A 26,421-nucleotide genomic window follows, 5' to 3' on the forward strand; every position below is an offset into this window, starting at 1 on the left:
GCCACGACTATTTCGCTATTTTTAACAGAAACACAGTCCGTCCTATTGTGTGCCCCACCATCTTTGTCAGCATGTTAGCAGTCAGTACTAGCAGACGTACTAACAATGGTAGCAGAAACAGTACATAATGTATGCATCCTTTATGTATTACAAATGCAAAATATAAAATAAACAAAATTATAACTTATGCATACTACGCCATGACAATCGGGTTTGTGAGCCTGTCATCTATTACATCATACGGTAAACACACACACCAACAGCAGTAGTTATGCTATCAGGAGTACTATCGAAAGGTCATTGTATAGGATTGTCTGCCCCCCACCAACAGGTGATGTCCAGTCTAGTCATCTATCAGTCACTCCTACCGGTAAGAGGAACACTACACCTGAGCGACGGTCTGAGAGAATTAGCATATCTTTGGTGTTCGCATGACAGCTTACTTTCCAGTCCCATTATCTGCTGGAACTTGTGACTCGCCACTTGTTGTAGGAAACGTGACTCACAACCTTCCCTTGAAAGACTTCGAAAGATCGACAACCTTCAGCTTGTTAGCTCATTCGACATTTCGCTGACGAACTCTCAACAGTACCAGCTGTCACAAACATGATGTTATATTTTTGATGGGAAAGGGAGAGAAAATAAAGATGCAGGGAAGAAGATGAGAAAGGCGAATGAACGGCGTTTGTGTGCGTGTTCATGAGATGACCAACAGCTTAATTCAGGGTTATTGACAGGTCGAAATGCGAACAAAGGAAGGAATGGAAAAGAGTATGCTTTGTTTTTAATTGGTCTTGTGATTTTCCCCTTCACTTGATCGGAGTACGTGAAAGTATCCTCGGTATGTAAACGACCTGACCAGACTTTGGGTGCAAGTCGTGATCAGACATTCTGAGAAACTTGTCAAGTTGAACCTCTTGAGGTGAGTCTGTGACTAGTTTAGGTCTAAAAACCGTTGTGAATTAATGAAGGGACTTTCGTTGTTAGAGAGTGATTTATAGTTGGGTTTTTTTCTGTAAGAGGTAAATAACTGGAAATAGATTATTGGTTGGAAAGAGTGCTTTCGTTAGTGAAGCATAGGTTTTAAAGAGCTGTAATTGGATGCTCAGGTTTTGGGTTGTTTTTTTTCTACTGGCTATCCAATTTGTATTCGTTGGCTGTCGGTGGCTGGATCTTATCGAGCTACGGGATGGGCAGCGGCACAAGTGGAGACTGTGTATGTGTTGTTATGAAGTGAACACTTCGTGAGGGACTGCGTCGTCGGACGTGAAGGAACATTGGAAACTTGACTGGAAAGGAAACTTTTTGAGTGTTTTAATTTTGTGTTCATTAAGGAGTTGAGCTTTCTTTGTTGTTGTTTTTTCTGACGAATATATTTGTGGTTGGAAGTTTGGTTTTTTTTAAAATTACATTTATGTTAAAATTTATCTGCTTTTGTGTTTTATTATAATTATCTCTTCTGAACGTCACTGTAGAGAAATGTGAGTGTGGATCGTAGAAAACATTCAATCAAAGAAAGCATCTACAATGCTTTTAACTGAAAAAAAAACCATGCTCTGTGTTCTACTGGCTGTCAGCTATTGTCACGACCGGCAGTCGGACTGCGCATTCTTTACGAAACAAAACTCATGATCACTTCAGGCTGAGACGTCCTGTTATTTATTATACACCAAAGAAATTATAAAAAACATAAATTGTAATACAAGACTTTCTAGCAAATCAATTTAAACCATACCACAACCAGTTATCACTCTTGTCTGTTCTAAATCATAAGGTATACGCCATATATTATTCAACACAGAAACTACGACCGCGCGCAGGCTGGTCTACAATCGTTCTCTTAATGTCACCAAGACAACACACACATGTCCATTTCAATACACTCCTAACTATACGTCTCTCCGAGCACTTTCCTACTCGCTAGAAAAGTCCGAGTGCTCATACATATGAAACAGCGTACCAAAGTGCTAAAAGTCCGATTCAACAGTCTTTCTCTCTATGAGGGTGAACAGTAACTATGGGGGTATAAAACCTTTCCCCCCTCTAACTCTCCACTGGTGGGACTTAAGAAATAAAACCTTTCTGTACGTTCTGCCGACACCAGCATCAAATCTTCGGAGTCCTCGACATTACACCCCGTGTCTTTCCTCCACTCGCTGCACAGGTTTACAACAAACAACAGCGACGTCCCTCCCCGCAGTTGGTGGGTTGTCGCTGACAGGTACGAGAGTGGAACCCACTTGCTCAACACTCCCCAGCTGTGATGAGATGCTGCCCGCCTATTGTCGTCGGCTCGGGTTGTTCTTCTCTGGAACTTCTCGTCAGCTCGGCGATGTCCACCGCTCCCAGTAGCAGATTCGGCGAGGAACCTTCAGTAACAGTTCTACTGAAGTTGCAGTCCCAACATATAGCAGCAGCGGCTCCGCAACAAAAACAGTAACAGCGAGTATGTCATAAATACACTCCACTCTACCAATCCACAAATAACAGCCGCCACTGGATCAATCAGCCTCTCGATTCCTTGATGGCTCTCTCCCAAATGCCGCTACCGTCCGGCTTATATCCTCCCCCAGTCCCCTAGACCAGGTGTATGCATTCCTCCAGCCGCACGTGAGGTCCGAAACTCACGTGGTGCTCACGACCTCTACATCCGTCCCTCAATTACGCAGTTGTGGTGTCACATGGCAGAGGAGCAACACACACACAGGGCTGGCTACACCACCCCGCTCCCCCCTCTACATTCGTTTCACCAAACTCAGGCGAGATCGCTGAATAAACAAAGGAGGCACGGACTGATCCGTGACAGCTATTAAGTAACATTTGCACGCGCTTGTTATGTTCAGCTGAACTTGAATCTTGTATCAGCGAAGCATCTTTAAATAATTTTGGAAAGTACTATCCCATGCATGAAAGTATAAAGAAACAATCCATACTAACACACTCAACACAAATTGCTCGGGTGTTCAGATTCGATTCTAAAGACATGTTAAACAACATTAAAACGAGAAATTAAAACTAAGTGTAAGTTCCAGGTAAGTTCAAAGAGTAAGACGCTGACGAGGCTACTAAGAGATATCAGCTTGGTGATAAACAGTAAATATGTTTACAGTGCATATGATAGTTGAATGTTAGATAATGTTAGATATGTGCGTGTATACGCTTACCTATCAACACAGTTGTTCTTAATACACCTAAATAATCGAAACAAAATGCAACAACATATTTTTAATGAAGTACTGTATGGCTGAAATAAAGATGTACATGTATTGCATTTTTGTTTTGGTCACATAACTATGAGATAATGAAAAAAAATCATCATTTTCTTTGATGTCATTCTCTCACTTCTTTGTTTCCCACGTACATGCGCACGCACACACCTGATGGGATCTCTGTAATAACACAAGCGTGTTATGTCCTGTTACATGTGCCTTGTCACGTGACTGATTTGTTATTCCTTCAGTCTTGCCTGCCTGCCTTGTGTTTGTGTTTGTCCCCTGAAAAATCGTCGTCTTCCTAGGACACTAGTCAACAGTTCACCATTCGTTGTCTTTCTTAGATGACGTCCCCTGTGTACGACAAGGGCCCCCAGAGCGTTCCACGTGTATTACTATCATCTCGTGAATATTCTAGAATGTAGGAGTCTATAGTGACATGAGAACAGACAACTCATAATAGCAGGTTAAGCGTTGTCCCGCTCCATCTTCGATTTCTTTTCTCCCTCCACCTCAACCCCCAGAAGGACGTTTCTTGGGACACACCAACATTTGCGTTGTGTGGTCGCTTCTCAATTATCTATTCTCGTAAGTTATTATCACAAGGCAGTGAATAAAAGTCGAAATGGAACATATTAACAATTTTTGTATTTGATTGCCCTCTGACTTATTTTCCATTAAGATCTTCCGTATTGCAGACCCCTCTTACATGCGGCTCAAACATTGTTTCCTGGCATATTTCATCATATGGCCATAATTTCTATCACCACTACCTATTCAAAACGTCTTACAACCAACAGTTTGTGCTCTATTACAATAAACAGTTAGAAAATAAACTTCACGATTCTTGATAAAGCATTTACCAAACAGGATGTAGCATCGGCTTACAGGTTAACTCTCTGTAACTCTTGTCACCATCATGATCCTGCATGAGAAATAAAGTTAAATGCTCCCACGCCAGTCACTTCAGCTTCTTTGCAAAAGTTGAAGAGCACTGAACTTGTCCTTTGAGTTTTCTGGACACAACGTTTCGACCAGATGAAGCATGTACTTTTTGAGGAACTGGCTGTCCACGAATGCCTGCTCTCTCTGGCAATATGACAAACCACAATAAAACTTACTTTTGCTGCCGCTTGCTTGATCTTGCTTTATTTGTAAAAAATACTTTGTTGCTTAGTTAACGGTTCCACAAATTTGGTTAACTTTTCTGCTTTTGTACATAAAGGTCACTGCACTACGCCGATTGTTTTCAGAAAATGTCATTCAGATAGTGTTCTTTGAAAACTCTGATGTCTTCTTGGCAAATTCTTCTGGTTCATTACCCAGTTTTATCTCCAACATCTGTGAAAACAAAATCGCCCTGTCCACTCGTTATTACATTTTTGGTTCTTACTATCGGCCTTTCTCTTTTTCCTTTCGCCCATCACATTAACTGCTATGGTACTAACTTACTGCACGAAAACTGTCACAGAACGACTGAACTTACGATTAGAATCAAGCTGTTTGGAGCGAGGGTGGGGACCCAAACAAGCTGAACCAGCAAGGCCTCTGATCTTTACCTGATCTCTACTGATGACACATTTGTGCCACAGCACCGGTAAAAGGTGGTCAGACTATGTTCAAACATAAAGAATAGTCATAGTGCACAGCATTTGCCTCCTTCCTTTTCTTGAAAGTCAGCCGCTGATGAAGGTCTCTCACGACTACGTCAGCCACGTTGCTATTGGTGTACTTCTCTGTGTTTGACTGGTAGGTGCTGCTGATTTCTGACGAAAATCGTATTTGATCAATTAAATTTTAATCAAATGAACCTCGGTTTTAAAGCAAAGCTAGTTCCCTTCACATTTTGGCAGACAGGCCAGAAAAAAACGTCCGCGGGCCGTACTTTGCTGACCCTGATGTACACGGTTTTACCTGTCAGCCCAGCATTGGCATTTTTTAAAGCACACAGCACATTTAAAACTGATGAGTACCTATCTCTCGACGCCATTTTGTCTTTCTCTTTTTGTACAAAGTTTTCTTTCAGTCTTTGCTTGAGCAACAAGATGACATCCCTAGCATCCAAAATTTCATTAACCATTTGACGGTCATCCAAACTACTATGACAATGTATCTTTACTCCTGTGTGTGTTAAATACACTCTTGTCTGTATTTAGTCTCAGAGTTCTGTCCCCTTTGTTTACTACCGGCAGTAAACAATATCAGACTAAACACTTTAGTGCACGGCACTGACATTACAGTCCGCTGAGGCCCTTTGACAGAGCGTGTACAACATATAGACACATTGACACAGATATCACACTGGTAGACTGACACATTGACACAGATGTCACACTGGTAGACTGACACATTGACACAGATATCACACTGGTAGACTGACACATTGACACAGATATCACACTGGTAGACTTACACATTGACACGGATATCATACTGGTAGACTGGCACATTGATACAAATATCACACTGATAGACTTACACACTGACACAGATATCACACTGGTAGACTGACACATTGACACAGATATAACACTGGTAGACTGACACACTGACACAGATATCACACTGGTAGACTGACACATTGACACAGCTATCACAATGATAGGCTGACACATTGACACAGACGTCACACTGGTAGACTTACACACGCATGGATATGCTGACACATTAACACACATACCTCTGTAACAAACAAACTTGTTGATACTTGTTGTTGTGTAAACAGAGACACGGACCTCGTGATGTAAAAATCTGTAATGACGTCATGTCTATGACATCATAATGTGATGACGTGGTGATCAACTGAGAGTAGAAGAGGACAAACACTAAAAGACAAATGTTGATGTAAGAGACTGACACACGACTACAGCAGGTGACAGGTGTGTCAGTGTCAGTGTCAGTGTCAGTCACCTTAAAGCGCTAGTAGTGACGGGAGACAATCACAAGTTGTGACGTACAGCGGGACATGAGGTCAAGTCGGGCAGTGGAAAGTTGGCACACTTCTATACTCGAGTATTTATACAAAAGATAATAAGGGTCGTACAGACAGACGACGACTTTTCTCTCCAGACCACGAACATGACCTCCATGCGTCACCCACACCACGTCACTGCGGGCCGTGGCCACGTCCTCGATTTCATAGTCCTTCATCACCCGCACTGGGATACCCGCTTCTTGCATTCCCTTTACAATACCCGAGCTGTCACTAACGTGAATCCCGTACAACACCAGCATGTCTCTCCACTGTAGACAGGGTGATGTGCCGCCGCTGGTAGAGCTCAATGTTGTAGATGTTGTTGTGCTGCTCTCTGTCAACATGGATATAAACAATAGCATCGTGACGTCATCGCGTAAACTGAGAGACACACGTCACTAACACACTGTCTTATTTACAAGACTATTTCTCATCGTTATTTATCACACAGGTAAGTGTTTAACTGTAAACAACGTTACACTACACAATACACACACCTACCTGTAACACCAACACGGAGACTGTGTAGGAAGCTGGCCAACTCACGACCGCACTTGACGCAGTCACTTGGTTTGTCATTTGAGTCACTATGATATCGGTGAAACAGTCGTTTGACTGGCGGGCCGTCTGTGTGGTCGGGTACACGTCGCTCACTGTACGGGTGGACATCACGGGCTTTAGTGATCTTCTCGTCCTGCTCAACTTCCCTGACGACGGCCGGTGGAGAGCGGAGGGGTCTGGTTAAATATTCCACTTGCCAGCCGGCGGGTGTGTGCTCATGGAAACAACTTGCCGCCCACAGATGGAGACGAGGAACTCGTGACAGCAGCTTGTCACACAAAGTCTGAATGTTCTTGAAGCCGAACATCTGACTGTAACATAGGATGAAGCTACACACGTTACACTGTGTACTGTTGTTATGTGTGATTCTGTTTGTATATTATGTATAATATTGTAACCAATGATGTCATCGAGTAAGGCACCATAATGACACGTGCTGCCACACAATGTGTGTAACAGCCGATGCTTCAAAACAAATCTATGTTGACAACACAACACCTCCATCAGGTGTCACAACTGTTGAGGAAACTTCACCTGTTGAGCACCAAATAGTTTTAATCCAGTAAATGCAGACAGCATCTACCTGTGTGTCTGTCATCACATCACACGCTGTACAACTCACCTGAACTCACTCACTACTTCATCAACAATGACGTACAACGACCCTCCGCTCGCCGCCTGTGACAAGTCGTTGACGGCCTTCTCCTCGTCTTTACCGACATCAAGATCATACAACAGGAGGTGAGGCTGACCGGGTGACACACCTGCTGACTGTAGTGTCTTTACTGTCTGCAGCAACAGGTGAAACAACATGCTGCACGCTGCACGACTCCCATACCACGTACTGACAACGTAGACGTGGTGACCACACCGCAGCCACTGTATGGCCATCAGCAGCAGCACCACAGTTTTACCTGTACCAGGTGGACCAAAAACAAACACCCTAGGATCTGCTTTGTTGAGCAGGTGAACTTGCTCCGGGAAGAGTGTGATTACAGCAGTATAGCACTCTCCTGTCCACCACACGGCCTGACCCAGGGTCTTGACACTCACACGTGGAGGACATGTGCATGGCACAGTCACTGTTGTCGCCGGACCGCAGAACCTGCAACAAACAAATTCATTACAAAGTCATGAGAACAAGCTCAACTACATAAATCACACGATTAACAGGATAAATTACTTAGCAGGCTTTCTCTACTTACCACTGAAAGCAACTCCAAACTTATCCTTTATGGGTAAGTAGCAACATTTACATTTTCCTTTCTTGATTTTGGAACAATGCGAGACTGTAGTCTAAAAGTCTGGTAAATACCTAAACAGGTGCAGAAGACAACAGCTAAATTAAAATGAAATAAGTTGGAGAACATTGCCACTATGATGTCTCTACAGCGCAGCGACCTGCGACTTCACAGTCGTTATTTATCTTTCAAAGTTCACTGTGGAATCCAAAAATGGTGTAAAAGACGTATCTGAGAAACTACTCCCCCCCCCACACACACACACAATTTCCATTGTTTCTTTCACCCCGCCCACGAACGTGTGTGAAAGTGAGAGAAAAGTGTGAGAGAGGTAATTGTGTCTATGGGAGGGTGAGCGAATGTCAGAGAAAAGATTTGTCTAAACTCGTCTTTAATTCGTTGCTTTGTCTCTGAGTGGCGTTTGCTACAGAATAAGACAGTGCGGTCTTTGGAGTGCTTTCAGTAAGGGTCATGGGTCAAGGTTGCATGCCGTAAAATGACATCACTGTTTCCTCTAATGGTCACTGTAATGGACTGGATGTGGGCCCTGCCGTGCAATGAATATCTTTGTGTTCATGCATTCATCTAGCACTCACCCACACACTTAATAACAACACATTCAATAAAGATCTCAGTAAAGATATTGCTGTTTCGCCTTCTTTGTGTTCTCACAATAATAATTCCACTGTTCACTGTTTACAAGTCACTAGTTACAGTTCACAATTCACAGTTTCAATGTTCATCAATACTCCCAGTTGACCCACGTTGGCGTACTTCCAGTTCACTATCAGTTCTCTAAACACTGACTACAAGTTCTCCAAGTCCCACGGACACTTTAACGTTCTCTAGAAGACGGACCTTCTGTCGGCTTCTCAGTAGCCACCCACCCGGAAAAGTGAAGTTTCTTTCTTTGTACCCGACTGTCTTGTTTGTCCCTTCAGGTGGGTGTTTTCCTTCCTGTCGTCGTGTCTCTGGTCCTCTTTATTCTTTGAACATGTAAAGCATGGTCTAAATCCTAAACAAGGGTGTAGTAGAGTACGTAGTAAGTACGTAGTAGAGGGGGTATGGCGGGAAGGTAGACAGCAGTGGTTGATCTGGTCTAGAGTAGTGGGCTGGATGTTGTTTGGGAAGTCTTTGAGCAAATGACGTAAGTTGTGACGTCAAAATAACGTGACGACAACAAGGTGACGACAAAAAAGGTGACGACAAAAATAGAGGAGAAAAACGTTACGAAGAACGGTAAGCGGCAAGTGGACGGCTGAACACAATTTCGTGGATTTGTGGTTTTTTTCTGCACCAACTCACTGCTGCTCTGAGGGAGTATTACCGTGGGGGTGTATGTACTTTTAATGTACAACAGTGGATGTACATCACTGGTCGTGTTTCTGTAGTCCGCGTCATCGCCGTGGGAGCTCTGTGGTGAGAGCAACACGCCGTGCAAAAATTCTTGGGGGCCAAGAAACTGCACACCGACGTGGGCGAGCAGGAGCAGTGGACTCGGAGTAAGGAGGGGGCTACCCTGCCCTTTCTTACCCTGACGCACCAACCACCACCAGGGAGGGTACCTGGTCAGCTGAAACTAACCGTCGGAGGAGGGGAGACTTTCTCTTAGTTTCATCCCAGCTACATCTTGCTCTACCCACCCACCTGACAGCAACTTATCGGTATCGTAAAAACACTCTTTTATTACCATTTATTAAACTGTAGGAAAGAGGATTAGAGTAGACCACATAAAACCGGGGACTGGAGAGCTGCAGGGACTAGACGGTTATTAACTTGTTAGATTTCATCAAAGACGTACATGTGTTATGTTGATGATACCACTGTGGATATAAATTGTCGGACTGCGTCAGGATTCTTATTGTAACTTTAATTGAGGCCGTGTGGATTCCGGCAGAGTGACATGTTTAACTGTTGGTGTGAACGTGATGGAGTGTTGTTTCTATTGTCGGGTGGATTACTGTTGATAATTTTTCTCCTTTTAAACTTATGTTTGTTCTTAATAAGTATTGGTGCCTCTAATGAGGGATGCCCACCCTCAAGCGATCTCTTTATTTCTTTTTGTGGAACGAATGCGCATGTCTCCGGACGGTCCGTGACAAAGGGGTAGGACTGCTACACAGTTGTCTCCCTTGGCCATACATTAATTGCAGCCCCTTACATGGATGTTTTTGCTAGCCCCGACTGGCCACGGTGCTGACTGGGGCGGCCAGACGGTTGTCGTGTCAGTCGGACTGATTTCCTGCCAGCTTGCACAGATCGCGGTTCGCTGACAGTTCCACGGTTGGGAACACAATCTGAGGGTCGATGATTAAAGATGATGCAACAAAATCTAACGGCTCCTGATGCATTGTTTCCGCCGTGCACAAAAAACACAGGAGAAGATACTGGTTGCTAGGATCCAGCGCACTACCAAGCGGGTCTGTCACTAACCAAACGATTACAGCCGAGAGATGCGCGACTCGCCAGCCCTTCTACTGAACAGAATAAACGACTGGTCACACCCAATCCGGGCCCCCCCCCCTGGCCCCCGCACCTCGCCCACCCCAGCAGCAAGAGACAGGGGGACATAGAGCTCAAGTGAGTAAACAACATGTCAAGTGAGTAAACAAAAGGGAACCTAAGACTGTTTAGACACAATACACGTTGATTTTTTGTAACAATAGGCAACTGCACTGTGTTGGTACAATGAACTACATATTATAGGATGATTAATTGGATTTCTTGTAGTAGACACTTTTATAAATATTGTGCGTAAAGCTCATATTCCTTATTCAAATACTTATTTTGTCACCTATCCTACCGTCCCCTTGATGTAAGTAGTGCTAGGAGCACAAAGTGTATTGATTGTTACAGAAGTCCCCAGCCTCAACTCCTCTCTTCCAAACATATAAGGAACGACAATTGCTGACATTTACAAGAGAATTTTTTTTTTAAACGGTAAAAGGTAATAAAAATGGACAAGAAATAGTAAGTTTATTTTACTTTATGGTTACCAACTAGAACTTGCTAATAACAGCATTAAAGTTTAGTGGGAAACAATGATCTCTTCAGATTCAGGTTATTGTATGACACTCCGCAAGCTTACCTGGCTACCAGTGTCTTGTACACACCAGGTGTCATGTGACTGTCAGGTCCAGCATCAGCCACACGTCGCTGCCACCAGTGTCCCAGTTCCCTCAGTACGTGACTACTGACGTCACACGGTGTCTTGGGGTCAGACAACTGGTCACAGCACAGACACAGACCAGTGATGTCGGCGGGGTCTGATGTACCCAGACAGCGACACAGGTCCTGTAACAGAACCACGTGACCTCAAGAAATACATGAGAGTCCTGGTGGAAACTTAAAACGCATCTAAGACCCATTAAAAAGAGACCTGACTCTTGAGGCTTCGCTTCTAAACAACATTAAATTTCAGAATAAAAAAATACCTTTTGAAGTTGACAGACGACTTAGCATAAAGCTAAACAAATATTCCTAATTGCCTCACACATATGTGTACATCGATACTTTTTGTAAGTATTACATGCCGCCTCAGAGAGAAATGCAGCTGCATGAAGTAGTGACTTCACTTCTTACCTGCGACAGCCGGGGATCCCCAGTGACGGAATTTTGCACCTGATGAGCCGTGAGGTTGGGGAAAGCGATGGTCTTAGTGATGCGCAGACCGGGAGCGATGTCGGACACCAGGTGAGACAACATGGCCTCCGCCTTGTCCAGCTGTGACACGGCGTCTCTTAGTTTCTTTCTTATGTTGTTGTCTATATCCTGCTGTGGCATGTTCAGTTTATGTATATTGTAACCAAACGCTTTTACTTCACAGATGACAAACCCGTGATGTCGGTGAATAAGAAGCACATCAAAGTCTCCTTGTTTCCGATTTTTTGGAAATGACGACGGAAGACTGTCGGCTACGGGAAGCTGGGCAGCCGCTGCTGAGTAACAAGGTTCACCCAAGTATTGTCCGAACTTCAGCTGACTAAGTCCTACCAAAACTTCTTTATTCTGTTCAGACATTTTCTGCAGACACATGAGAACTCGCTGCATCGCTGCATCGTCTCTGACATCACTGTCCTGAACTCGAGGAGGCTGAGGACTGGGAGCCTGAGCAGCAGCAGATGAAGCTGTCACCGGCTGGTTGGCCTGACCGGCCTGTCCAGGTGCTGACTGAAGGCCCAGAACATCCTGACCAGCAACTGACTCTCTAGTCATCGGCACGCGGTTGAAGTAGACAGGAGGCAGGAAGTAGGCGCGTGAGTCGAGATCAGGGTACGCGGCCTCAACCCACTGGAGCCAGAATTTCTCGGCTTCCGCTAAGGTCGGAACCTATAACAAAACATCGTCATTTTATTAAAAAATACTGTCATGTGACTGGCTTTATTGTACCTTCATTGTTTCTGAAACTTTATTCGTTCTGTCACAAGCAGGCGATGTAATGTAAAGTGACGTCAAGTATGTATATGAACACCTTACCACAACGACAGTACTTACTGTATGATGGTTACCTGTTTGTTCAGTAAAAATGATGTTAGTCAATTACCAGCAATTAGTGTCTGACACCTTTAAAGTCCTGACCAGACTTTAGGTTGTGAAGTCCTTACCAGACTAATAAATAGTGTACATTATTTATGTAAGGCCATGTTGAAGTGAATGCCTCAGTTTAGATACTTTGTATATATTGTGTAAGTCTTTAGATTGTATTTTTGATTAGATAATTGTTATGTACAGATAGAAATGATTGTTAAATTTAAGGAGTACAGGTATACGTCGACTTAAGACCCCATTCAGTTTTGAAAGATTTGTCTAAACTCGATCTGGTCGTGTCACTAATGTTAAATTATCGAAGTAGATTATGCTGGGAAATCATATGGTAATCATCTTTAGAAACTTTTTCTTTGTGTATATATATTTTTTTCATTTTAGTGAAAGTAACACACAACCACCCTGAAATCACTCTCACTTGCACTTTGGTCCCTTGCCAGTCATGGCCAGACATACCAGTCATTGTTGTTGTCGTAAAGTTGAACTGTCGTAAGTCACAAAGGTCGTCAGTCCACGACTACCTTTATACATTTCTGTCCAGTTCTGTTTTATTCTGTTATCTTCCTGTGTCTGTCAATGGCTGCAGCGCTTAATATATTCGAATGTCATGAGGGGCATCAGCTTATAACCAATTCAAATATTTTATTGTTTACACCATAGGTCCTAACAGGAGGGTGACATCCCAGTGACTTTGTACATTTCTAAGGTCTTAAACCAATATATGTTGTAACATATGTAATACATAGAGCATACAATTATACGAATTCGGAACCTGGGTATATCATACATTTGTCCATCAAACCTCATTCAGATGGGAACTCAGCTACTATAAGCTTCAAAATAAGCTAAAGAGCTAGAGAAAGAGAACAAATTAGCAAACTGATGCTTAGGCCGTCGGTCCGTATTACTGGAGTGGTAATCACTCTTGTAATGTTTACTAAACATGCAAAACACAGAGTGTATTTACAAACTTACATATAGGAAGAAAACATTGTTTCGTATTTTTAATGGCTTTAAAATGTAGAGACTGGTGTAAAACATTGTTGTCCTACTACTGCTACTGAGTAGTAACTTTAACTTAAACATAATTAGATTTCCATAACATTGTAAAGGTTTATATTTTTCTCGAAGAACAGTATGGCTGGGACATCTTAACATGAAGTAAAGTTCTGTTTTATTTATATCTGTTGATCACAGAGAGTAAAAATCAGAACATAATATACCAGCAGAAACTGGGAAAGAGATGTATCAAGTTTCTTTGGTGAAGCTCAGGACCTGTCGGTGGAGGCTACAAAAAGCAGACTTTCTATAAATAAACTTCAATCTGTACTGTTGTCTGTGTAACAGTTCTTGTATTTATAAATTATGTTGTTCAAGACCTTAGTTTATGTCTGATAGTTTCAGACCAATTCTTTTTCCGCATCTTACCAAATGTTTCTGTAAAAGCATTTTCACTGAAGATATCTTTTACTATTTAGGAAGAGAATGTGAAATCTTTTGACGAAAGCATCATACACTGTGTTCATAGAAATTCTGTGAAAATATGTTCTTTAGAGTGAATAACAAGTAACCTTATCCTTCAAACTGTTACTTTCTGTGACCCTTTGTCTACCCTTGCAGCAGTCAAGGTCCTAACTGTCCGCTACAGATCACCTTGTCTCACCTGTTGTGTAGCAGATGACGGATGACTGGACATTGCTGACAGTGGTCTCCCTTTAACAGCATCACATTAGTGGGAGGCAGTGTTTGTAGCCAGTGTTCTAGAATATTAACCCTGCAACATTTGTAACCACCAGCTGCTTAGTATGTGGTATATACTAATGTATAACATGTTTGTACAGTAAATGATCATATGTACAAGTGTGTACCAGTGTAGTCAGTACATGTTATTCAAGTCACATGTGTGTAAGTCTAGTGTGAACCACTCCACTCGTTATCATGTTAACAATAAGTGTGACTCTAGTGACAGAACATCTGTGACATGACTCAGGTTTCTTCCTCGTCACAGACATAATGATCGTCAGTCTGTCGTGTGGTCGATGATTGTGACATAAATTGAGAGACGGTGACATACATAACACACAGCACAGTCCTAGGGAAAGTCTGCTACACATGAGATGACTTTAGTTGTCCGCTGTGTGTGTAAAGTAACGAGAGAAGGAGAGACAGAGAAGTAAGAGAGAGACTAATACACGTGAGGTGATACGCATGGTCAAATCCAACAATGGTTCAAACAGAAAAACTTGCTTGATGTCTTCATATGATGTAACAGCAGCCAGCATCGTATCAGTAAAAGTGATACACGAGTCACTCACACGGCATCACGTGACAGACTGAAGAACTGGGTGACTGGGGGAGTCGTTACTGACAATGACTGGACATGAACACACACACACACACACGAGCGCATTCAGCTATAGTAGCGATGAGTGTCGTTAGGGGTAGACTATATCTATATAGGGTAGACTGTATCTATTGCTATGCCACTGTAGTCAAATAAGCAAACTGACTATAGGAATTCTCTAGGATGAAATAGTTTTGCTCGAGTATCTTTGCAGCTTTGTCCTTTTTTGTTGATTATGAACACAGACACAGAACAACTGAGTGACTAGCCAAAACATTGATGATACTTGTTTATTTTTCTAATTTCTCTGATTTTGTAAATAACGTTTGTCTATAAACTTTAAGCGTCCATCTAAGTCCTCTAAAGGTCCATCAGACAATTGACTTCCAGCAGGTAGTCACAGTGGCACAGGTATTACTGTGATATGGGTATTGTTATGGCACATAGAGGAACAGTTCCTAAAGGTTTCCGTGTTTTCTCCCTTATGTATTCGTTCATTTACGCACATAAAAGCTCAGACTCTACTGTGGTTTCAACAGTGTGGCGCCACCTACGGCCGGCGCGTACTCATGCGCATCCGTGCTTTCGGCTGGCTGTGGGCGAACTCGAATACTTGGGAGTCAACCCCTCCAAGGACGACATCTCCACCCCAGATACCCGCATCAGGACAGGCCTGACGAGAGGGTTGTGTAGTGCTCGTGACGTAGACAGATTCGATCTTGCCTTTGCTCTACCCTGATGTTGTGACACAGGTCGCTGTCGGAAGACATGATGTCGAAGCTTCATTTAACAAGCTAGTAGTGTAAGTGGTCCACACAGACAGTCTTCAATATTCATGTTAATCTTTACAGTCACAAATTTCTGTTGTCATACTATTAACTGTCTAAACAGGTGTAACGGTTATTTGGTGTAAATATTCCAGTTACATACCTGATCTTCGATCACAGCAAGACCATTCTCACACATAAGGTAAATCAAGTGTCAACACTGTTGTCGCCATAGAGACGATACGTCATTGGGTCTTCGAGACATCACGTGATCGTAGATTTTTTAAAGACATTTAATGTAGGATATTGTCACATAAATTTAATTAAACAACAACATGTGTTTGTGCAAATTATTATTATTTATTTTAATATTTTCATTCTTATCAATCTGACCCTGACATTCTTTCAAAGCCGCATGGTGACTAACACACAAGCTCGGGAGATAAAGCCTTCCATTTCTTTTTTAATTAAATAACACAACTTCGCTAGACCCTATGCTATGCCGAGGTCAAGGGTTATCGCTCGGTGTATAACGTGTTCTGGATGGTCAGAAACGAGGACCCACTAGCAGGCTGTCTTTTAGGTTAAGAAAACACATTGGTGGTTAGAAGAAAGCTTTCTGGTGCTGAAAACTAAAGATCTAGTACTAAGGATCAGCCTTTGATAGAAGGAGTGACATGTGCTTACAAAGCTACCTGTCTTAGAAGCTGGCTCGGCATGAAACACCAACTACCTTCCTTTGATATAGTAAATCATCAACCTTCTCCTCTTCTGTGGTTATTGGCAGCGAGACCATTTATTTCCATTCCTTTGTTATGTGATACAGGCAACATTTTGTCTTATTAGTTTTACAGTCACGTAAAGTATTTACGTCTGTTTGTGAGTGAGATGTATACAAAAAGTTAAAAGCCAACACTGGTCTCCATTTCGTATGCATTGGCACTGTCTGTCTGTCTGTCTGTCTGTCTGTCTGTCTGTCTGTCTGTCTGTCTGTCTGTCTGTCTGTCTGTCTGTCTGTCTGTCTGTCTGTCTGTCTGTCTGTCTGTCTGTCTGTCTGTCTGTTTTGTCAGGTCTTTCAGCTCGTTATTACTGCCTGCTTTCATACTGGTGCCGTTTGCGACATGTACAATGCACACATAAGCCTTTCATTGATGGACATGGCAGTATGGGGATCATCAAGGGTTTCTCGTATGAAGTTTTCTCAACAGATGTTGATTAGTACAGACAACAAAGTGTTCCCTAGACCGACACCTATTTTCCTGTGAAAGAAAGCTCCCATCGGGTTATCAAGCAGTACTTCGCTCGTGCAGCAGGTGTATGTCTTTGATGATGTTGACAAGGTCCTCTTCAGGGCATCACAAGCCCCAACCTCTCATAGGAGAGGCTGTCAAATGTCTCTTTATACTCGATGAAGTTGTGGACAGAATCCTGCTTGTGTTGTAGATGCCATTAAATAAGGATGTCACAGCTGAGTATCTGTTCAACCGTGCTTCTGTCTGGTCTGAAAATAACTTTTTTTATACAAACCTTAGTGGTGTTGATACGATTCTGGATTACTTTTATCATGATTTTCATCAAGTTGCTAATTCGGTGACATGTAGTGTTGACATTGTCTGCTGTTTCCTCTCTTGGAAAGAATGTGACTAGTGATTGCATCCCTTCGTTGGCCAGGTTCTTTGGTGCAGACAGTGCATGTCTTTGTTCCTGGAGCAGTCAAGGTGTCATGTTGTTAACCACGTGACTTGTAGCCCATCGGTCTTCACACACCGACCAGCTCCGTCAACCTCTTCATGATGGTCTACGGGTTTACCGATTGTAATCTGGCTGCGATGGAGGATGTTGGTCTGCTTTTCCAGTTGTTTGTACAGTTTGCTGCAATATTCTGTTCATTATCTTCGTACAGCCATGCTTCCCGTTAGAAGATGGCCAGTGCTGTCTTTGATGATGGAAATACTGTTAAACTGTTCTGCGACTTTGATAAAGTTGCACAGTTGTTGGTATGACTTTTTGCTGTCATCTTGTGTCACTCCATACTGTGTCTGGCATTAGTTCGTGATCCAGTTTTCATTAGTTGTTTGTTTTCCTTTGTTTATGTGCAGTTTACTGTTTGTATCTGGAAGTTGCTTCTGGCCTGCTTTTTCTTTCTATCTTCAATGTTTTACATGAACACAGTCTCACGTTACACCTTGGAATCACGTGATTGGTATGAACGTTCTTGTTACATCTTTAGCAGGAACTGAATATAAATAAAAATGAAATGTTAGTTCACCAGACTGTGAAGTGGAGGGTAGAAGGTTTTAGGCCTGTTCAGACCTGCAGCTGGAGCGCCCCCTGCCTACCCAGCAGCTACTCCGCAGGAACGTTAACCCACTTAGCAGGGGAGGTAAAGGTGGGTGAGGGAAAAGGTTAGAGTTCGCTTTTTAGACGCCATGCACTCAACACAGTGTTTACCGCCCACACGGCCTCTAGCTCTCATTTAGTTTCAATACTGTTAAATAGAGGATTAATATTGAGGTCGGGGTCGGGATCGGGTCAAAGTTTATCAATGGGGTGAGCAGCGAAGAGTTTCACCCCCTTCTCATTACAATAATCTCATGGCACTAAACTACAGTGTGCACAGCGAGGACAGGGAAGGAGGAAATTGGTGTTTAACACCGAGTCAGCAGCTAAGACTTTATCACAGCAAACAGAACAGTCAGCCCTGTAAACAGGTGTCACATTCACAACAAGGACACAGTGCCCGAGATGAGATGTGACACCAGGACAGCCAACCTTCACTCTATTGGATCACATGATCACACATGATATAGAGGGAGCCAGAAGGTACAAACGCACACATGATACCAGTATTCAGCGTTTTCAGTCTTTATTAGTTTTAAACCTTTCCCCGAAACAAAAAACAATTGCTAAATCATCAATCATCCATCATCATTCTTGTTCTTTCCTTGTGATACTTCAAATTGTTAAAATTCATTAATTGTAATCTCCACAGACCTAATCTGAGAAGTTTATGTGTCAGTGCGATTTGCATGTTTTCTCTCTGAGTAATGTTCTGTCATCAGCAGGGCCCCTGCATGTTTAAGGAAATAAAATATTGGCTAGTGTGTATACCTGTTACTACAAGTAAGCCGTTAATGTAGTCTCAAATCTCTCTTAGTCCTACACATAAAGTCCTTTCCAACTTGTATTTCTCATATCTCAGGTTTTGAAAAACAAAAACATGAAACGTTCGCGAGAAGATGAATGTGTGCTAAACGTTGTAAAGTGAAAACAAATATCTCGGTAACAACATGTGTGCGGTCGACACACTGAAGATTTACAGGTGACACAGGTGTGAGAATTAATGTCTCTACGACCAGGTGAGCTGATCCCTCTACCTTATCAGGCGATAAAAGGCTGCCATTGCCTGCATGTTGGTGCTACACGAGTTCACTTATTTCATGTCCGACAGTTTGTTCTTGCCGTGTGTCAGTAGCTAAAATTGTATCTCAAAAACACTGCTTTCAGAGATAAAATTACATTTTCAGCTCTTTGTTAATATGAAGGCAATGTATATTTTTTATTTATAAAAATTACTTTCATTGCTGTATAAAGACATTGTGACAGCGCAAAAACTCTCAGAAGAATTCTAATATCTCTCATATTTACATTAGCAATTTGTTTTCCGCACATTATTAGCCACGTGGACCAGGCAATATCAACTACACTTTCTGCTCTTATCAACATACAGATTTTATCAAAGACAGCAAGGTAACTAAACTTCTGAACACTTGCACAATACAAAAATATGAAACATCTAGTTTTACTTTAGCATCCACCCTTGAGCCAGCCAAGTATAAAACATTGAGTTGACATCCAAAGTACAACTTTAGGTCTAATTACAACCTTGTTGTCATTTGTGTAAACAACTGTCTATAAATAGTTTTCAATACACATAAATAGCGCATGACCACATTCATGTAAGAGCATGCTCTCAGTGCTTGAGGCAAAAACAATTTACAGAGAAGGTAACAGGGTACAAGGGTAATGTGTACATCACATGTTGGGTACAGGAGTGTCTGATGTTTAGATATTTGTCTTAAGGAAAAGTGTACTTCATGAAATTTGGAGCTAGCCCTGAGAGAGGCCATGCAGCTCCATCCTGTACAATCTACACCTTCACACAATAAAACTTGTATACAGCCTAAAGCCAGTGTCCATGTTAACCCTGTGTACAACTCGCGGCCTCAGCCTGTCACAGACTAACAACGTCTGCGGCATGTGATGATTGGGCTGAGTGAATAATTACCTGAGCAATCGGAGGTTTCTGGAAAGATGAATGAGCAGTCTCGACATTTTACACGGATTGCCAGTCGTTAACTTCCAGAGGAAACACGAAGGGTGCCGAGACACAGCGAGAGTGGAGTGACGACTGTGATGCAAACATTGGTAGATGGAAATTTTCAGTTTGTAAAAATGAAGTCAAATTTCCAGAACTTTGCAATGCTGTACAGCGATTTCAAATCCCAGGTTGTCTGTGACACGGAGCTCAAAGACCCCTTCAACGTCAGTACCGGGGTGAAGCAGGGCTGCGTTCTGTCGCCCCTATTCTTCATCCTGGCCATGGACTGGATCATGAAGACTTTCACCGACAGTGAGAGGAGAGGGATCGGATGGACGATGACTATGACAGCAACAACAACGCTGGAAGACTTGGACTTTGCTGATGACATTGCCCTGCTGTCACACAGCCACCAAGACATGCAGGAAAAAATCTAATGCCTTCATAGAATCAGCTGGAAACCTTGGCTTGAAGGTCAGTGCAAAGAAAATAAAAAATATTAGAATGAAGGCCAGAGTCCAAGACAGCATCAAACTAAATAGAGAAGAGATTGAGGAAGTTGACAGTTTCTCCTATCTTGGGTCCAAAATGTCAAACACCGGGGATGCGGAGGTGGAGATTCGAGCCCGACTGGCAAAAGCCAGCCAGGCCTTCGCCTCACTCAGGAGCACATGGAAGGCAAAAAACATCAGTAAGAAGACCAAGATGAGAATCTTCAAGTCAAATGGGATCAGCACCCTCCTTTACGGATGAGAAACATGGAAGATGACCAAAACCATCTGTAACAGACTTGATGTCTTCGAAAACAGATGCCTCAGGCGCATACTTAACATCTTGTGGCCAAACACCATCACCAATGAAGAACTCCACCGAAGAATTGAAACCGAGACCATCACCACGCAGGTTCAACGAAGGCGTTGGCGATGGATTGGACATGTGCTCCGCCAACAGACAGCAGACCTCTCCACAGTCGCCCCGCGATGGACTCCAGATGGCCGAAGAAAACGAGGCCGCCCACAGGAAACTTGGAGAAGAACAGTGGAAAGGGAGATGAAAGGAAAGGGCTGGACATGGGGTCACCTGGAGCGGGTCTCAGCCGATCGACATCGGTGGCGGACTCTGGTTGAGGCCTTGTGTGCAACCTGATGCACGAAGAGGAGTAGTAGTAGTGCATATTTACACTCATGAATAGACTATCAGAATTATAGACATGAGTACAGTTATATCTCTGGTGACTTCACACATTGCAGTGAAGCGTGGCGGCTATGCCGTGTTAACTTTTGTAAGGGAGCGAGACTAACCACATAAACAACTTAATCACATGACTACATCACCTTTACTAGTATAAAAAGTCCACCAACCTTTATTCCACGGTGGAAATTAAATCAGAATTAATCCATCGTGGTTTGTACTCTTAGACATGGTCAGATGTTCACAAGACACTGACAGTGAAGTTTGCTCGCTTAGAGACAACATAAACTTTCCCCGTCGTCAACATGGTCACGTGACACCTTACACAGAGCTTACTGTGTCATTGTAGCCACAACCTTTACAAATACGACAGTTGTGGAGCCAGTTCTTTAGTGAGATTCAGTACAAGCAGTTGGATATTTCGTGTGTCGTATGTAACTGTATTCCCCTGACACTGTCTTAATGTATAATCTTAAGACAGCCTATTTGAGTACATTGAATTAACAACAAAGCCTGTATTAAGCTAAATATTTAGCCAGCATCAAACTAAATGTATCAAGCCAAAGTGCCAGCCGCCATAAACCTACATATTCTCCTCACATTGATCTAGTCTTGTAGTAAACCACATGCTTAGTTTATACCAAGCCTGACAGTCAGCCTCTCACATATTAACCTTCATCAAGTGAGGTGTTCAGTCTGTGAGTCCTCGTGTTCAAGTTGAGTTCAGTGTAATATCCATTCTGTGACAAGGTTGACTGACGCTACACACACCGGGTCAGTCAGGGTCACCTCCTGTAAAGACTGGTTACACAGCAACCACGGCCGGCAGGTAAAAATGCTGGTGGTGTTATTCATTTCTTCCTGTCAGAACTGACACAACGCGTGGCCTATCAAAGAGGCTTGGTAGTGAAAACCTCTAAAGTCAAATGCTTTAGGTTCAGTTATAGATATTCATGAAAGGTAGACATAACACGTAGTTGCAGTTGAAAACATTCACCTGTGATTTGTACCTTTGAACATTATCAGTCCTTTAAGAAGCGAAACCATCAACGGAAACTTTATACATGCTATCGGTGGCCAAAATTTACAGTGGGACATAACATGTGACAGCTTTTAAAGTGATACACACTTAAAGCCATCAGGAACAATATATAAATCACCAGTATACTAGAGAAACAGAGCAGAGTCTCAATGCACCGACACATTCCTCGGAAATACCTTTAGTTTGTTTTCAAAGTATAGTCAACAAAAATAAATAAATAAATAAGCACACACACACACACACACACACACACACACACACACACACACACACACACACACACACACACACACACACACACACACACACACACACACACACACACAGACACAAACCAATCCACAAGGAGATTTGCAGTCTAGCGATGCGTTGCAAAATGTTTCAACACGTCCAAACAATCATACCTACAATCCCCCCAAAATAATTGCACCTCCTCCAAGACTCCTTCTTACATCTAAAATCGAATTAGCAAGGCGATGCCGTGGAAAACTGCCTATCGCCCTTCACAGCTGCCGCAAGTGTTTTGTGGTCATTTTGCTAACAAGATTTTGGACATTCGATCATCCTTGTCCCTGACAGCCTCTCCTGTGATATTCTTTCAAGATGCCCTCTGACCAAATTTCGACCAGTCTCTGACGCCTATACAAAGGTGGTCATTCTAAAAGACAAACCAAAAGCTTACAGTTAGACGCAATACCCACAAGTCTTCGTCTTGAATGTTTAGATATTTTACTTTCATGTCAAAGCAAACATCGTAAATGTCAGCTTGTCATCTGGTGTTTTCCCATCTTTGTTTAAATATGCTCTGGTAAAGCCACTTCAAATCAAATCAAATCAAAATGAAATACAACTTTATTGTCTGTCGTCGAAACCCACGACAGAAAATGTTCTTTAGCTCACGAACACATATAATATGACGATCCATACTCATACAGACATTTATATAGATACAGGGAAAAAAATTGTAGCGTAGAATGATGTAGAATGACATTCATACGACAGGAAGCCAGTAATGCACATAGAGGAACAAAGAATATCGTTTGAAGAGTACTGATGATCGTGGAAGAGTAAAGCGTTTTTTGTTGTTGTTGTTGTTTTGTTAATACATGGCATGGTGGTCTGCCGCACAAACTACCAAATGTGCCCACAAAAACACAATGCTCCACACTCAGTCAGACGCAGCGCAGTATCATTTGTGTCCGTCTGTACACAAGCTGATGTCAGCAGAAATCAAATCAAGACGACACAGGTATCACACAGGTATCACACAGGTATCACACAGGTATCACACAGGTATCACATCTCTGGCAGATCCACGAATATCCCGTCCATGGGCAGATCTCTCTCTCATTCAGCCATGGTGTGGTGTTGTATACATCCGCTTGGTTGGGGCGACACTCAGTCATTGAAGAAATGTGATTTGTCAGCCAGTGAGTCTTGGTATGCCTCAATGTAGTCAGTTTCTGAGATGTTCTCTTCAGTCTAGAATCTGTGGATGATACCAGTGTAGAACGAACTAACGGTTGCATTGCCATGTTGAATGGTCGCGGTAAGATTCTTCCGTACAGGACACACACACAGGAATACGACACCTCACACAGTCAGACGTGTTGCAATACCACTTCTGTCCATTCACGCACGAGCCGAAGGAAGCAGAATTCACGTAAAAATCCAAAACAAGTCAACACGTACAGGACAAAAGTGCTCTCGTTAATAAAGAATTGTCATTGTCTTTCTCTTCGCCTGTTTCTCTCTACCTCCAGTCTGCCTTTTTGCACTTTGTGGAGAATCTCATTTGAAGCATTGAACGGCGGGAGGTCAAACCGATATTCCAGTCTCCTCAGCATCTAGACTGTGGAGCTGCTGTTGCCCGTTACAGCATCTCCCATCCCCGGTTTTTACGCAATGCTGCAGACACTCACAGGTTTAAGATAAAAATCAAAACTGTCCCTTGAAGGTGTAACCATTCTACCTGGCATCAAACTTGTAGGTGAAAGCCCTCATTATCTACCATCGGGTGTGTGCTCGGGGGACTGTATATTATTAGGATGTAGGGATGTCAGCGATGTTGATGTACATTTGAGGTTTTGTACAACTCACTATCCAGATTTCAAATATGAAAGTAGCTGTGTGATAAGCAAAGCACTTCCTTATTATCACAAGAAATGTCAGACGAGAATGTCACAGGGGTGAGAATGTTGATGTGTTGTGTTTATTGGACTTGCAGAAAGTTGGTTTACTTACTGCTTGGCGGGAAATTGCTTCTACCTAGAGGTGATTTTGCATACTATGACAGGATATGCAGGGAGGAGAACAGCGAAGTTGAGCAAGAACACCCCGACGGCTTGTCTCTCTCACACACACACACACACAGACCTTCAAGCACCTGTGCAACAGAGTAACCAACTCATTTCTGGAGGTGAGTTTTAGTATTACTGGACTCATTCTGAATTTTCCTGACTGTAGAGCTGAGGTTTTGTGAATGTAGATGTCTGGCAAGCCAAGAAAAACGTTCCTGATGTGTACACATTATTCATCACACTTTTCTTCACTTGTTTCTTCCTTAAGATCACTCGGGAGACCATTCATCTTTCCGAAATATCTTCGAGAATATAGTTTCAGAAGGGTTGTCTTTTCCTTCTGATCGTTGTAAGGCAGCTAGGGTAAGTTATTTAGCTATTTGATAATTGTTTCTTCGTTACTTGATTTTCAGTTGAAGGTTCACTACCGTTCTTTTCACATCATTGTTTTTAGCTGCTCTTATTGGATCACAGACACTGCTCGTTAGGAATTTAAGTTTGTTGCCTACTTCCTGACACAGCGATGTTATCTTCATCGTTTGTAGCTCCTCTTTAGGTTTAGTACTCGGTCTGTCATCTCACTTCCTGTGATGTGAACTGTCGACAACAAACACGTGACTTTGTTTGCTGGATGAGGTCTACTTTGCTTTTACATTTTATTGGCTGCCTTCTCTCACTGTCGCCCCTCTATTCCTTGGGATTCTGTTTTTTTCTGGGGTGATATGATCAGCGTACCTTCGCTAGTGCTGCTTTCGAGATCTTTTTCATCTTTTTTGGACACCTTTTATTAAAAAAAACATCAACATACAAGACGAGAACAACCAGCACACAGCGCAGTTCACCGCTCTAGCCACGTGACCCCAAGACACAGGACAGCTGCAGTCCAACACACAAGTGACATGTCTAGTCCCAAGTTACACATGTGTTGACTCCATCAAAACAGATCGCGAAAAGGTTTTCTTTAGTCAAACAGATCATCGACACACAGAGGTACACACGCGTTTTATCTTCGCCCCCATCATCGCTTTTCTGACAGACGACAGTCGCTGTCCTCCTTCATCCTCCATCCACATGACGTCACTGAGGGCTAACATGACGTCAGCAATGGCTGATTGTGAGACTTCGTGTCATGACATGTCACAGTCAGGGTATAGTGTGTGTTGTGACAAGATGTTGGCAAACTGTAACAGTGTCATGTGATCGTGATGTAGGTATCCTGTCATTGGTATTTATTGTTTATTTGCTGTGTGGTGTATGTTTATATTGTCAGCCTGGTGTTTGACTGTTGTAACAGTGCGCATGTGGTGCCTGTGGGTGACGTCACTGTTACAACTATTTTAACCACTTAACAACAGTTTGTACACGTTGTAAACTAACAACAACAATCTTTATTGAAATACTCATTGTGAAACGTGTGGCGACATTTATATAAAGGATGTGAAACAACATTTGTACATCGTGTGAATGTGTTTGTGTCAAACAGTTAAACTTGTGACACGTGTTGTATAAGTGAGCCGCTAGTGTTTGTTGTGTTTACATCAATGAATCTCTTAACTCAATGAAGTGGGTTTTGATGGACCACTCGTGTCTGTAGTTAGTCTCAGAGTTCTGTCACCTTTGTTTACCACTGGCAGTAAACAATATCAGACTAAACACTTTAGTGCACGGCACTGACATTACAGTCTGCTGAGGCCCTTTGACATCACGTGTACAGCATAGAGACACATTGACACAGATATCACACTGGCAGACTGACACACTGACACAGATATCACACTGGTAGACTGACACATTGACACAGATATCACACTGGTAGACTGACACATTGACACAGATATCACACTGGTAGACTGACACATTGACACAGATGTCACACTTGTAGACTGACACATTGACACAGATGTCACACTGGTAGACTGACAC

General features: G+C 42.7%; 2 protein-coding genes across 2 annotated transcripts; both read right to left on the bottom strand.

Annotated features, from left to right (window-relative positions):
• Window positions 1-1,648: 1,648 nt before the first annotated feature.
• LOC112574814 lies at window positions 1,649-7,968 on the bottom strand. Its single transcript, XM_025256131.1, has 3 exons — window positions 7,370-7,968; window positions 6,688-7,058; window positions 1,649-6,520 (listed from the first exon to the last, which is right to left on the bottom strand). Exons 1-3 carry the CDS (start codon window positions 7,636-7,638, stop codon window positions 6,132-6,134), a joined length of 1,029 nt encoding a protein of 342 aa, XP_025111916.1. The 5' UTR covers window positions 7,639-7,968; the 3' UTR covers window positions 1,649-6,131.
• A 479-nt stretch (window positions 7,969-8,447) lies between these two features.
• On the bottom strand, window positions 8,448-21,461 carry LOC112574731. Its single transcript, XM_025255958.1, has 5 exons — window positions 21,327-21,461; window positions 14,197-14,307; window positions 11,571-12,317; window positions 11,233-11,282; window positions 8,448-8,535 (listed from the first exon to the last, which is right to left on the bottom strand). The coding sequence occupies exons 2-5, from the start codon at window positions 14,227-14,229 to the stop codon at window positions 8,448-8,450; spliced, it is 918 nt and encodes a 305-aa protein (XP_025111743.1). The 5' UTR covers window positions 14,230-14,307; window positions 21,327-21,461.
• Window positions 21,462-26,421: the final 4,960 nt, after the last annotated feature.

The sequence above is a fragment of the Pomacea canaliculata genome, linkage group LG11 (genome assembly GCF_003073045.1).
Source record: "Pomacea canaliculata isolate SZHN2017 linkage group LG11, ASM307304v1, whole genome shotgun sequence".
In the NCBI taxonomy this organism is placed as follows: domain Eukaryota; kingdom Metazoa; phylum Mollusca; class Gastropoda; order Architaenioglossa; family Ampullariidae; genus Pomacea; species Pomacea canaliculata.